At 54.2% G+C, this 15,029-nt stretch overlaps 1 protein-coding gene across 1 annotated transcript; it reads left to right on the top strand.

Annotated features, from left to right (window-relative positions):
- The first annotated feature begins 5,402 nt into the window (after window positions 1-5,402).
- On the top strand, window positions 5,403-9,217 carry LOC122366997 (uncharacterized protein K02A2.6-like). Its single transcript, XM_043339731.1, has 3 exons — window positions 5,403-5,633; window positions 6,549-8,933; window positions 9,212-9,217. Exons 1-3 carry the CDS (start codon window positions 5,403-5,405, stop codon window positions 9,215-9,217), a joined length of 2,622 nt encoding a protein of 873 aa, XP_043195666.1.
- Window positions 9,218-15,029: the final 5,812 nt, after the last annotated feature.

Raw genomic sequence — 15,029 nt, forward strand, 5'->3', positions numbered from 1 at the left:
CCCCGGCTTGGGTCAGCGCACGCTGCCCCGACTCGGCTACCTCACGTTACTGGGGCCCTGGCTTTGGGCGCGGTCTACCGCAGGTGGCTTCTGCTCATACTTTGTGGTGCGGCGGTGGTGCGTCGGGCCGCGCGCTCTGACCTCGGCCAAGAAAAAGCGTCAGCTGATCATTGTCATTATTGCCGCTTTCATGTGGTGAGATGTGGGGTCATAACTTTAGAGACTCTCATATCAATTATTTTACATAAAATAATATTTCAAACCATAAATTAATGTTCGACAGCCAAATTAAAGAAACAATACCAATACAGGCTTCCAGTTTAAATTCGACGCCAGTAAACATGCCGACGTCGGCCCGACGTCGGTCCAACCTCGGCACGACGTCGGCTGGATGTCGGATATGCCCGCAAGTACCGACGTCTAGCCGAGGTCCAGCCGACGTCGGGCCGACGTCGGACCGAGATCAATTGCTGAGGTCCAGCCGACGTCGGGCCGACGTCGGGGCGACGTCAGACCGACATCGGCCGCTGTTTTGACCGTTAAAATAATATAAAATACATGTTTCATGTTTCATAAAGAGCTTCTGTATTCAAAATATCCTCAGGAAACTCAAATCTTCCTCCACGCCGCAACCACCTGATCCGGACTGGACGGGAAACTTTATCCCATTTGGGATTGCCCGTAAGCCGAGCTCGCCCGTAGCCGGGTGCGGTGAGTGCTTGGGGGCTGCTCGGCCTATCCTTTGGTCAGGCTCAGCCCCGGCAACTCACCAGGGCCGGGCCCAGTTCATATAGAAAGGCCAGTCGGCAAGTGTCACTTTGCCAAAGTGCCACTATTCAAAGGGACACTTTGGGAAACGTTGGTGGCTGGTGCAGGTGTGTAAGGGTGGCTATATGAATCCATTGTGGGGTCGATCTTTCCAATAAGTGTCACGTAACAGCAATGGGACCAGGGACTCTATATGAACTGGACCCAGGGTGCTCGCCAAGAAGACCAATGTCTCCATCCTATCATCCTTCCGGTTCTGAAATGGTCTTTTCAGACCGAAAGGGCATAACCCAACAAAACAAACTAAATTCGGTTTCTGGCTGCGTGGTGTAGTGGTTAGCGCACTAACCTCGCGTTCACATGACACGGGATTCGAATCCCATCGCCGGCTGATGCTTTTGGCGTGTTGTCCCAGTAAACATGCCGACGTCGGCGACTGGGGAGCTCGAGTCCCACCGCCGGTTGATATTTTTGGCGCGTTGTCCCAATAAACATGCCGACGTCGGCCCCGTCGGTCCAACGACAAAGGATTTCGTCAACCTCGGCAAACGACCTCGGCCCGACGTCGGCTCGACGTCGGCTGGACTTCGGCTGGACGTCGGAACATGCGGGCATTTCCGACGTCCAGCCGATGTCGGGCCGAGGTTGAACCGACGTTGGGCCGACGTCGGCATGTTTACTGGGACATTGTGTTGTCTACGATTAGACAGCTGATAACTCATTCCCGTACGTCGTAACTCTATAATGGCCTTTGCTTATTGTCACATGTGCGCCGCATTCGCGATTGTTGCCGACGCCTGTTTGCAGGTCAGCCCACTACAGTTGTCATACATATCGAAAAACCGATAAACTTTTAGGCGAAAAAAAGCACTATTTTAGGCCCATTTTTTGCGATATTAGGTAAAAACAGAAGCTTCTTATCCTAGGAAAAGTAAAATGGGAAATCATTGGAAGGTGGCACACTACCTACCTTTAACCCTCGCCCGCACATGGGGGGGGGGGGGTGGTTGCCACCCCCCGGGCAGTCTTTCTGCTCTGCACTCAACATTTTTAGAGCTAGAAGGCTGATTTTTCGTATAGCTGCTCGTCTATCCTTTCTTGATGTCCACTGAAAACTTCAAGTTTCTGTAATTTTTGGTTTCAGAGATATGACCTTGTTTTTCAGGTCATGTCATGACCCAAATGGCCAATTCTCAACATCTTGCGTTTACCATGGGCCTTGTGAGCTTTTGACACCCTGATTTCGGCCTTTTTTGCCAGTCTTACCTCCCACCTATCATGGAACATGTTGTTCGACGATGTACAGGGGTCAAGGTCAGGGTCAAGGTCAACCTAGGTCATCTAAGATAATTGCGTTTTAGGCAAGCTGAATTGACTTTTTGTGAAGTTTTTTGACTGCATTTTTGGTAAAAGCTTCTCAGATCATGATTTCATGTGATATGGACCCAAAAACAATCGGTGTACACATCAGTATACACACAGAAACACACAGACATACAAACACATATAATTGACCTTGACCTAACTTCACCTGAAATGACCTCAGCAGCAAAATTCTGGTCGGATAGTGTGACAAAGAGGTTCTAGCTGGCTTGGGACCAGAAAACAGCATCGTCATCGGTATTTGATAAGCAGCGCACTTAATATCCAACGGTGACCCAAAACAGCAACATTTTTTAGTTTGACCTGACCTGGAAGGTCAATGACTGACCTGAGAAGGTAAAACTGGGTATCATTGGATTCGTCTCTTCCCAAAGAATCTTTTTGGTCCTTACTGCTAAGCTCTATCTCCAACAGGAACGAAATGGCGCGGGGGGGGGGGTGGCAACCACCCCCCCATGTGCGTTCTAGGATGGGAAAATGGCATGTGCGGGCGAGGGTTAAAACCCTCGCCCGCACATGGGGGGGTGGTTGCCACCCCCCCCCCCAGGCAGTCTTTCTGCTCTGCATTCAACATTTTTAGAGCTAGAAGGCTGATTTTTCGTATAGCTGCTCGTCTATCCTTTCTTGATGTCCACTGAAAATTTCAAGTTTCTGTGATTTTTTGGTTTCGGAGATATGACCTTGTTTTTCAGGTCATGTCATGACCCAAATGGCCAATTCTCAACATCTTGCGTTTGCCATGGGCCTTGTGAGCTTTTGACACCCTGATTTCGGCCTTTTTTGCCAGTCTTACCTCCCACCTATCATGGAACATGTTGTTCGACGATGTACAGGGGTCAAGGTCAGGGTCAAGGTCAACCTAGGTCATCTAAGATAATTGCGTTTTAGGCAAGCTGAATTTACTTTTTGTGAAGTTTTTTGACTGCATTTTTGGTAAAAGCTTCTCAGATCATGATTTCATGTGATATGGACCCAAAAACAATCGGTGCACACATCAGTATACACACAGACACACACAGACATACAAACGCATATAATTGACCTTGACCTAACTTGACCTGAAATGACCTCAGCAGCAAAATTCTGGTCGGATAGTGTGACAAAGAGGTTCTAGCTGGCTTGGCACCAGAAAACAGCATCGTCATCGGTATTTGATAAGCAGCGCACTTGATATCCAACGGTGACCCCAAAACAGCAACATTTTTTAGTTTGACCTGACCTGGAAGGTCAATGACTGACCTGAGAAGGTAAAACTGGGTATCATTGGATTCGTCTCTTCCCAAAGAATCTTTTTGGTCTTTACTGCTAAGCTCTATCTCCAACAGGAACGAAATGGCGCGGGGGGGGGGGGGTGGCAACCACCCCCCCCCCCCCCCCCCATGTGCGTTCTAGGATGGGAAAATGGCATGTACGGGCGAGGGTTAAAGGGACCCTCCCACCTTCAAAAAAGTTAATGAATTGGCATGAAAGTGATGTCCCTTGGTTCAGAAAGAGCGAAAACGAATATCTACCAAATTTCACCGAAAAATATTCACTGGTTTTCAAGAAATTAGGCTTTTACTTTTGTTTACTTTTTGGGATCTCCCCTGTTACTAGCGACTTTATTTGGAAGCAATAATTTGGCAGTCTTAAAGTGCGACAGACGTTGCGCGCAAAGCAGCGTATACCACCACGTGTTAACGATGGTTTTAGTCTAAGATTTAAAAAACGTTAGATCTTCGCTGACGTCACAAATTCTAAGGGGGCATTCCAATGCATTAGCCCCTTAGAATCCGAAAACTGCAAGTTTGAAATTCCATATCTTCGAATTAAAGCATTTTTCGATGTTGTGAGTGCCCAAACCGGTATTTGCAGGCCATGGCCACCAATTTGGCTATCTCAACTCAAAACTAATGTTAAAGGGACCATCCCACCTTAACATTAGTTTTGAGTTGAGATAGCCAAGTTTGCGGCCAGGCTCAGAAACCACCATTTATCCTGGTCGCAACCCCCGCAGCTTTATGGTGTTCAAGAAATTTCTTCCCTTTACTTGCAGGGTGGGACCAGCTTAGTCCCTATCTCTTAACCATTACGGGAGTCTGATGACGTCATCAGGCTTTCGAACGTCCGTTAAATGTTTGACTAAAACGTTTTGTAGCACGCGGTGGTATATGCTGCTTTGCGCGCAACAAATGCCGCACTTTCAAATAAAGTCGCTAGGAACAGCGGAGATCCCAAATAGTAAACAAAAGTAAAAGTCTAATATCTTGAAAACCGGTGAATATTTTTCGATGAAATTTGGTAGATATTCGTTTTTGCTCTTTCTGAACCGAGCGACATCACTTTCATGCCAATTCATTGACTTTTTTGAAGGTGGGAGGGTCCCTTTAAGGTGGGAGTGTCCCTTTAACGCTTGACGTCACTCGGATAGTTCCAACTTCTATGAGCATCAGGAACGGAGATTATCATGCATTCAACCAACTTTTAAAAAAAGAACGCTTTCGATCCTATGTACTTATTCTCAGGCGCGCAACCACCACTGGGGACACTGGGGACCGGTCCCCAGTAACTTTTGGGATACTGGGGACCGTCCCCAGTAAACCGACTGTTGTGTCGTGAATTTAGTTGCGCTGTTCAGTGTTCGTATCAGCTGCGCCAGAATTGTGCGAGGTTGCTTTGTTATTTTTAGGGAAGACCCAAGTCGTGTCAGCTGATTGCAAATTCCGAACCGGCGCCAATGTGATTTGTAAAATGTAGACGTTTCATGCCCACGCGTTGTAGTCGTGCTTAGTTTCTTATTTGATAGGCACTATGATTGTAAGAACGCTCACCGCCCTCTCGTCTCGTGTTTAGTCATCTGCATCGGCCCACTACTAAGTCCGGGGTGGACTTCCGGTAATGGCGGCGTAGGCGTTGGTCGCGTGGTTTTTTGGTATCTTGTTGTGCGGCGGCCAGAATACACGTCCGGCAGTTCCGGTGATCGTTTTCGGCCGCCCGCCTCTCACGAGGCCACTGTGAAGAGGCAACACAACAAAGTGGCGACTGAGGACTTCGAACAGTGATTTTTCACCATGGATTTCGCGGCGGCTCCCGCGCCGTTTTTGCCCACCGCTGGAGCTGAGCCGGCGATTCCCTGGCCTCGGTGGGTCAGGATGTTTGAGAACTTTTTGTGTGCGGTCGGAGGTGACGCTTTCCCTCCCGCACGTCGCCAAGCTGTCCTCCTGACTTGTCTAGGGACGGAGGGGCAGCGGGTGTTTGAGAATCTGCCACCCATGGAGAAGCTGGAAAGCGAGGACGACTTCCAATGGTGCCTGCGCCGCCTCGTGGCCCATTTCGCTCCCAAACAGAATGTTTGTGTTGAGCGCTACCGCTTTCGCAGCCGGGGGCAGCAACCAGGTGAGACCACCAGCCAGTGGGTCTCCGTGCTGCGCCAGTTGGCCAGCACGTGTGAGTACGGTGCCCAGATGGACGAGTTTATCAGGGACCAGGTGATTGAGAAGACCGTGAGCTCTAAGCTGAGGCAGCGGCTTCTCATGGAAGGGTCAGGTCTGACTCTGGAGAAGACCCTGACTCTGGCCGACACCCTGGAGTCTGCTGAACGAGAAGCAAGGGTGATCGAGGGACCAGCCGTGCCTGTGCCTGTCCAGGCCCTGCAGCCACAGAAGTTTCAGCGAGGGGGGTCCAGACGCAGACGCTCCGGCCCGGTCCCAGCCCAGCAGCAGGAAGGACGGCAGCAGCTTCCGCAGGGGAGGCAGCAGCAGCCGAGACGGCAGCAACCACAGCGGCAGACAGCAGGCCCTGAGTGCTGGGGCTGCGGGCGCCCTGGACATCGCAGAGGTGACCGCGGCTGCCCAGCATTCGGTAGGAAGTGCTCCAAGTGCGGTAAGACCAACCACTTTGCCCAGCACTGCGGTGCTAGTGTGGTTTCTAGTGTCCAGGTGCTAGCTGTTGGGGCTAGTGCCGTGCCGCTGACCCTTGATGCTGAGGTAGAGGGGCTCAAGGTAACTTTCACTGTGGACTCAGGGTCTCCAGTTTCCATCCTGCCGAGGGACTCTGTGCAGGGTGATCTCGGGGCAGCCGAGGAGAGCCTTTGTGCCTACGGGGGGAGCGTGCTAAATGTGCTGGGGGTGAAAAGTGTTCATGTGTCATGCCGGGGGAAAACAGAGTTGGTCAAAGTGTATGTTGTGCCGTCAGGACGCGCTCTGATGGGCCTTGACCTGATGGAAGTGTTTGATGTTTGTATTGTGGGCAACCGTGTGTGCAGTGTGTCCACCAACCCCACCTGTGTGTCCTCTCCTGAGCCTGCCCAACCCACCAGCCCACCTGACGAGCTACCAGCCTCTCCGGGGGCCCAACCCGCTATCCTTGGGTACCAGCACCGAGTGACAGTTGACCCAGGGGTACCACCAGTGCGCCAGCCACTGCGCCGCCTGCCTTTGGCTGTGCTGGACGCAGTGAGTGCCCGGATTGATGAGCTGGAGGCCCAGGGTGTGATTGAGAAGGTGAGCGCGTCTCCCTGGATCTCACCACTGGTCGTTGGCAGGAAACGGGACGGTGCCATCCGCCTCTGCGTTGACATGAGGAGGGTGAACCAGGCGGTCATCACGGATGGTCATCCTCTCCCGAGGATTGAGGACGTTCTCGATCGGCTCCGTGGTTCGCTGATGTTCTCCAGGCTGGACCTGAAGGACGCGTACCACCAGCTGGAGCTGCATCCCGACAGCCAGAACCTGACCACGTTTGTCAGCCACAAGGGTTTGTACCGGTTCCGCCGTGTAAACTTTGGTCTGGCGAGTGCCGGCCCTTGTTTTCAGAGGGTGATGACGTCGATGCTGGAGGGCATCCCCGGGGTGGAGGTGTACCTCGACGACATCATCATCCACGCACCGTCCCAGGCGGAGCATGACGCTCGCCTGAAGCAGGTGCTGCGGCGGTTGGAGGACCACCGTGTGAAAGTGAACTGGTCCAAGAGTGCCACCGGCTGCCGTGACATTGATTTCCTCGGTTACAGGATCTCAGCGGCCGGTGTGCAGATCGACCCAGGGCGGATCAGTCCGCTGCTGGAGGCTCCAGAGCCACAGGACGAGAAGGGCCTCCGCGCCTTCCTGGGAGCCACGGGCTACCACGCCCGTTTCATGCCGCGGTACTCGGACCTGGTCGAGCCGCTGCGAGCTGCGCTGCGCGCTGACAAGTTCGAGTGGTCGCCGGCGCTGTCCAGCGCCGTCCAGCGCGTCAAGGACGCCATCCGTCAGTCACCGGCGCTGGGTATGTTCGACCCCGCGCTCGCCACGGTGCTGACGACCGACGCCAGCGACGTCGGAGCAGGCGCGTGTGTGACGCAGATCGACGCCTCGGGGTCGCCCAGGGTCATCGCGTACGCGTCTAAGTCGTTCTCTCCGGCCGAGCGTAACTACTCCACTGTGGAGAAGGAGGCGCTGGCCGTGGTGTGGGCCTGTGAGAAGTTTCGCCACTATCTCTGGGGGCGGAAATTCACTCTGCGCACGGATCATCAGGCTCTGTGTACTATTTTCGGTCCCAAGGGTTCCACGCGCGTCGGCCGGCGTGTCGCGCGGTGGGAGGCCCGCCTGCTCGAGTTTTCTTTCGACGTTGAGTACGTCCGCTCGGAGCGGAACACCGTGGCCGACGGCCTGTCACGGCTGCCGGTAGCCGAGACCTGGTGGCCGGATGATGACGATCTCCAGATTGCAGCTCTGACGGTGGCAGCAGCCATCTCTGAGGAGGAGCTCAGTGACGCCTCGGCGGCCGACGAGTGTCTCAGCGTCGTCCGTGGGTACGTGTCCGGGCAGTGGCCCCGCCAGAGGGACGTTGACCCCCGAGCAGCTGGTTTCTTTCAGGTACGGGACGAGCTGTCCGTACATGGCCAGTTGCTGCTCCGCGGTGACCGGCTGGTGGTGCCAGCGGCGCTGCGCGAGCGCGTTCTGACTAACGCGCACGCGGGCCACCAGGGGGTGGTCCGCACAAAACAGCGGCTTCGTGAGCGTTTCTGGTGGCCGCGCCTGGACCGGCAGGTGCGTGACCTGCTGAAGAGCTGTGAGGTCTGCTCTCAGCACGATGGGCACGTGCGGAGGGAGAGGCCGCCCCTCCAGCCCATCCCACTCCCAGATGGACCGTGGCAGCGCCTCATGGTGGACGTGATCGGTCCCATGAGAGGTCCGTCGTCTGAGCGCTACGGCATTGTGCTCGTCGATATGTACAGCCGGTGGCCGGAGGTCGCGCTCTGCCAGGACGCGACGGCAGACAGTATCTGCCAGTTCCTGGAGACAGTGTTCGCTCGCGAAGGTGTGCCGCTGGAGCTACTGTCAGATAACGGCCCTGCGTTCCGGTCGGGCCGACTCGCCGAGTTTTTGGGTCGCGTGGGCGTCAAACAGACGTTTAGTTCGCCCTATTCGCCGCAGACCAACGGCATGGTCGAGCGGCTGAACCGGACGGTTAAGGAAGCCATCCAGTCGGCTCGCCTGGCGAGGGAGCCGCGCTCGACGTTTGTCAGAAAGTTCCTGGGTGAGTACCGGGTCACAATCCACCCGGCGACCGGAGTGTCGCCCTTTGTTTTGATGAGGGGGCGGGAGGCGCGGACGATTCTCGATGTGACCCCGTCCGATGTGACCCCGTCCGGCCGTGCTGCCGAGGATCGAGCTGTCCGGCAGCATCACCAGTCGTACCAGGAGACCTACAGGGCCCGGTATGACCGCACCGCCACGGCCGCCCCGCGATGGGAAGCTGGCGACTGGGTGCGAGTACGGAAGCCCGGGACGGGCCGGGTCGAGGGGCAGCGCTCTGTGCAGGTGAGCCGCAGGACCGGTCCGGTCAGCTACAGGCTGGCCACAGGTGAGCGGGTGCATGCCAGGCGCCTGGTACCGGGCCGCCCGGGGGAAGCTGATCGCGAGGTGCCGGTGACCTTTTACCCAGTCGGGGGCGAGCCCGAGCCTACTGACCCAGCCCCTGTGACCGTGGACCCCGCTCCTACCGATGATGTGTGTCCCGAGCCGCCCAGGGGTACCAGTCCTGTCCCAGCGGCGCCAGTCGGTGCCGCCCCTGACGAGCATGCGGCCCCGCGCCGCAGCCGTAGGGTGCGTAGGCCGCGGAAGCGTTTCTCGCCGTAGGTTAGGCGAGTTTGCGCGTGTACAGTTTAGCTCAGCACCGTACCTGTGCCTGGGTGTTTTCATAGGGTGTGTTTTCCCTCAAAGAGAGGGGTGGTGTTGTGTCGTGAATTTAGTTGCGCTGTTCAGTGTTCGTATCAGCTGCGCCAGAATTGTGCGAGGTTGCTTTGTTATTTTTAGGGAAGACCCAAGTCGTGTCAGCTGATTGCAAATTCCGAACCGGCGCCAATGTGATTTGTAAAATGTAGACGTTTCATGCCCACGCGTTGTAGTCGTGCTTAGTTTCTTATTTGATAGGCACTATGATTGTAAGAACGCTCACCGCCCTCTCGTCTCGTGTTTAGTCATCTGCATCGGCCCACTACTAAGTCCGGGGTGGACTTCCGGTAATGGCGGCGTAGGCGTTGGTCGCGTGGTTTTTTGGTATCTTGTTGTGCGGCGGCCAGAATACACGTCCGGCAGTTCCGGTGATCGTTTTCGGCCGCCCGCCTCTCACGAGGCCACTGTGAAGAGGCAACACAACACCGACGACCTCCTGAATTTGCTTAAATAGCCAAATATTGTCTCTAAATCGACGTGAAGAGTAATATGTAGTCAACGGAAGATAAAACTATGGATGTTTTGTTTAGCCAGTGCCCGGGTGGGCCTCTCAGCCAACCTCGCCACGGTGGGGGGGGGGGGGGCTTTTGGCCACACCAGATTATCTCGGAAAGTAAGCAAGCTAGAAAGGCGCGGTGAAAAGCAACAGATAGCTCGCTACATGATCTGGCCACCGGTTTTTACTACAAAGTGTTAGTCGTTCAGTATGTATTGGGATCATTCAGTAGTGACACCTTGCAGCGATCATTGTGGACCGTGATGACCGTAGAAAACTGTGAAAACACATACAAAAGACAATCAACTCAATGTAGCTTACGATTCGCCCAAGGTCACTGGGGGGAACAGCCACAACAACACGAACTGCACATACCCAATAAACTGACAATTTAACAACGAAAATTATTTCTTAATCAGTCCGCAAGAGACAATTTCAGATAGGTAGCCAGCTGGCACTGTGACAAACGAATATGCATTTATGACAGAGCGAATAAGCATTACACGATTTGTGTCAGTGTATGGCTACTCACTTCGTCCGGGACGATAGGCGACTTTAGTACAAATGTCAGTGACTCAGTATGGTGATACAGCCAACTGCACCGTCAGTATAGCCGGCAATAATATTTCGGCTTCAGTATCGGTCCAAGTGGCAATCACTGTTCAGCAAACCGTACTTCACTGCGCCCCGATCAGGACAGCTCTGATGCCGTTCAACATGCGTCACATATCATTACAAATCGTCTGGGGCGGTCACCTGAAAATAGCAAATGCAGTCGTTTAGACAAAGCAGCCCTCACTCAGGCTCTTGCATAACAAAACCTAAACAACCCGTAACGGCGGGAACATGGCTCCCCAAAATTAGGCACAGCTCTCCTAATTTTCCTTACGCACTGAGGCGGCTATGGGCCGCCGTCGCGCGGCAACGTCACATTGCGACGGGACGCGCGAACAACCGAATGTTCGTCAGTAGACACAGGCGAGCCCACGTAACGCCGTACACGTCGAGCGAGAAAGTAACGAAATATCACTTCTGACATAGCAATATGAAACACGGGCGCCGTCGTACTGCCATCCGCACAGCGGAGCACAATGCACCAAAGTTCAGACCGGGTATCAGCGCTCACAAGCGTCTCGGTCTTATCGGTCGCGCTCCGACCAAATCACGCTACTCAGCACAACGGCTCCCCGTCGCGGAATCTCCATCCCCGCTCTTCACGAGGAGAATCAGTTTGTGGACGGGTCTGTCATATTCACTGTTGCCAATGCGCACACGCACACTCCTCACTAGACCGTCGGCACCTGTGTGCGCGTCGACCACTCGTGCGAGCGGCCACCTGTTGCGTGGAGTGTCCTCGTCGACGACAATGACGATGTCGTCCTGACTGATGTTCGGCTCTGGATGATGCCACTTTCGTTGCTCCTGGAGAGACGGAAGGAACTCTCTCCGCCAGCGCTGCCAAAACTGATTGGCGAGGTACTGGACCCGGCGCCAGCGCTGTCTCCCGTAGATGTCAGGCCGGCAGAACTTCCCAGGGAGAGGGAGCACTACCTTTGACCTTAAGGTGAGCAGCTGGTCGGGAGTGATCGGCTCAACTACACTAGTGTCATTCATACTGACACAAGAGAGAGGGCGACTATTGACTACTGCTTCCGCTTCCGTCAGTAGAGTTCTGAGCAGCTCGTCGTCCAGCTGCTGACCGAGATCTTGAAGGAGACTGCTCAGCGCAGAGCGGACGGTGCGTATCTGCCGCTCCCACGCACCTCCCATGTGGCTGGCCTTGGGTGTGATGGGGTTGAACTGTATCCAATCACAGTTGTCCTTTAACAGAGTGCGTCGGATGTTGTCGTGGTCCATCTCAGACAAAGCAGCTTCTAGATGTCCTCTTCCTCCGATGAAGTTCGTACCTCGGTCGTGATACAGAGCTCGAACCTTTCCTCTTCGGCAGGTGAATCGGCGGTAGGCATTGATAAAAGCATCCGCCGTCATTGAGTTGAGGGTCTCTAGATGAACAGCCCGTGAACTTAGACATGTGAATAGGATCCCCCATCGTTTGACTTCACTGCGCCGTTCTCTGACGAAGAACGGTCCGAAGCAGTCAACACCTGAGTGGGTGAATGGCTCCGCTTCGTCTACACGCTCGCTGGGAAGATCTGCCATTTTCTGACTGCAAGGCGTTCCTCTCAGCCTCCTGCACTTGATGCAGTTCTTGATGTGACGGCCCACAGCCGATCTTCCTTTCACAATCCAGTATCCAGACATCCGGATTTCGCTCAGCGTCAGCTCCCTTCCTGAGTGACACGTCCTCTCGTGGTAGGCTGCAACGACAAGACGAGTCACGTGATGAACCTTTGGCAAGATCACTGGATGTACCACGTCGAAGGGCTGTCCACTCCTCTTCAGCCTTCCTCCGACGCGCAGGAGTCCGTCATCTGCAACGAAGGGATCCAGTCGGTACAGATGACTCCGTTTCTTCACTCGAACTTCAGTTGAGGGCTGAGATATCGTCAGAGTCGCAACTTCGTCCCCAAACACCTGCTGCTGCACACTCTTCAGTATGACGAGCTCAGCTCTCTTCATCTCTTCTGCTCCAACTGGTGATTCTGTCAACGATGGAACAAGTTCAGCGTCACTGCTTTGACGTTTTTGTCTCACTCGCTCCAGCAGACGTCTCCCGTATCTGATACAGATCGCGATCGCTCGTCTTGCCCTGAACCAGCTAGAGAACACGACTAGCCGGTCAGACATGTTTGGAAAACCTTCGACCTGTTTGGAGCGCGTAGTCAGAACTGTTTTCTTCTTGACCTCCGGGTCGTCATCTTGGAGTTCAATCTGAGTTGCTTCATTCGGAACTTCTCCTGCTTGAAGAAACTTCGGTCCACGCCACCAGAGATCACAGTCCTTGATGGCCGCTGCCTGCAGTCCTCGGGAGGCCAGATCTGCTGGGTTTTCATCTGACTGTACATATCTCCACTGATCGGAAGTGGTGTGTTGTCGGATCTGCTGCACGCGGTTCGCGACAAACACGTGAAATCGCCGGGTTTCGTTGTGTATATATCCTAGAACGACCTGACTGTCCGTCCAGTAGTAGTGCTCGATGCCTGTGATGTCGAGCTCCTCTTGCAGAAAGCATCCAACTCTCACGGAGAGAGCGGCCGCCATCAGCTCCAGTCGAGGAATTGTAGTCGATCGCTTGGGAGTCACCTTTGACTTGCTCATCACAAGACACGTCGCAATCAGGTCGTGTTCGTCTTTCATACGGAGATAGGAGCACTGCCCGTATCCGACGGTACTGGCGTCAGAAAAATGATGCAGTTCGTACAGCTTCATCTTGCCGCCGCCAGGTTTGTAGCATCTTGGTATCGGTGTCTCTGAGAGAAGGAGCACGTCTCTCTTCCAATCCAACCAACGGGCCACTGTCTCTTCTGGGACAGCTTCATCCCAGCTGTATCCGTCGCAGCACAACTGCTTGATGATTCTCTTTCCCTCCAAGATCACTGGGGAGACGAGACCCAGTGGATCATACAGCGAAGAAACTGATGATAAAATCCCTCTTCTCGTCATCGGCTTGTCCGGAATCACAGCGTGAAAGCTCAGCGTGTCTTCCACCGTATCCCACTTGATACCCAGGGCCTGCTCGAACTGACCTGAGTGCTGGCGACCGACTTCCACCGATGGGTCGCACCCAGTGGCACCAGGCGACAGTGCTTTTAGCACCGACGGTTCGTTCGACACAAACTTGTGAAGCGTGAAACCGCCTTCTGCACACAGCTGGACAGTGTCACGGGCCAGCCGTATAGCAGCATCCGAGCTTTCCACGCTTGTGACGCCGTCATCAACGTAGAAGTTTCTACGTACAAACTCGGACGCTTCTCTTCCGTGTGTCGGTTCATACTTTTCTGCTATCATGTTCAGCGCGTACATCGCGCACGCAGGCGATGACACCGCACCAAACAGATGAGTGGTGACCCTGAACTCAGCTGGCTCTCGACTCGTGTCGCCCTGTTCCCACCACAGAAATCTCAACAGATTCCTGTGCTCCTTGCTGACACCAACCTGGTTAAACATCGCCTTGATGTCGCAGCTCAGAGCCACTCTTTCTTTCCGAAATCTCACCAGGATTCCTGCCAGACTGTTCACGTAGTCCGGGCCCTGGAGCAGCTCGTTGTTCAATGAAGCACCTTGATATTCCGCGCTGCAGTCGTAAACTACACGTATTTTGTCCTTTCTCGGATGAACGGCAGCATGATGGGGAACGTACCAGGTCTTTCCCTCTTTGACGTCGTCGTCGTCTGGGACACATTCAGTGTATCCTGCTGCGAGCGACTCGTTCATGGAGTTCTCGTAGGCGTCCTTCAGACCAGGATCTCGGGCAAACCTTCTCTTCAGACTGTGTAGACGTTTTATGGCCAGGTACCTGTTGTCTGGAAATGTCACTTCTGGATCCTTCAGAGGCAGTGGTCCCTCAACATGACCATCCTCCCGCTGGTGGAACTGTTCCTTCATCACCTTCTGGAACTTCCGGTCGTCCTGAGAGACTTTCTTGTGAGCGCCTTCATCCAGAAAGTCCGCTTCCAGCATGCGTGCCACTTGCATCGGGCTCACTTCCTGCACACGCGTCTTGAACGCAAAGTGGCATACAGACACTTCATCTGGCCCTACGCGCGCACAGTGACACGTCGAAGTGATGTTGGGCCCGTGCGTAATACCCACGATGGTCCACCCCAGCTCCGTTCTCATTGCCCAGGGATCGTCACTGTCAACTGAAACCACCTCTTTCGGCTTCAATGCGCGTGCGCAGTTCACGCCTATGAGCAGGCCAATTTCAGCTTCAGGGAAGTATGGGGGCAGTTCTTCCTCCAGATGAGCCAGATGCCTCCAGTTTCGAGCTGTTTCTCGCTTCGGTATCAGCCACCTTTCTGCCGGTATCTCATCACGAGAATACGTCGCAGGTAGCATGATACGCTCCGGTGCATTCAGTCCCTGAACTGACAGGTTTGTCACTCTCTTGGTCACAACTCTGGTCTTGCCCGCTATGGTGCTGAGCTGAAGAGTCACGTCTTCTCCTTGTCCAGAGACCTGTCTGAGCGTTGATTCTTGAATGAAACAGGCATCCGATTGAGGATCTAGCACAGCATAGACTGTCAGCTGTTGTGACGGTTCCAGCTCGTTGCGCAGAATGACCG

Source organism: Amphibalanus amphitrite, unplaced genomic scaffold (assembly GCF_019059575.1).
Source record: "Amphibalanus amphitrite isolate SeventyFive unplaced genomic scaffold, NRLGWU_Aamphi_draft 000844F_arrow, whole genome shotgun sequence".
Lineage (NCBI taxonomy): Eukaryota > Metazoa > Arthropoda > Thecostraca > Balanomorpha > Balanidae > Amphibalanus > Amphibalanus amphitrite.

What these genes read in the sequence shown, in the direction of transcription:
- LOC122366997 (XM_043339731.1), top strand. Translation starts at nt 5,403, where the DNA reads ATGGAGAAGCTGGAAAGCGAGGACGACTTCCAATGGTGCCTGCGCCGC. An exon ending in ACCAGGTGATTGAGAAGACC is followed by an intron (nt 5,634 to 6,548) that starts GTGAGCTCTAAG and finishes CCAGTGCGCCAG; the next exon opens with CCACTGCGCCGCCTGCCTTT.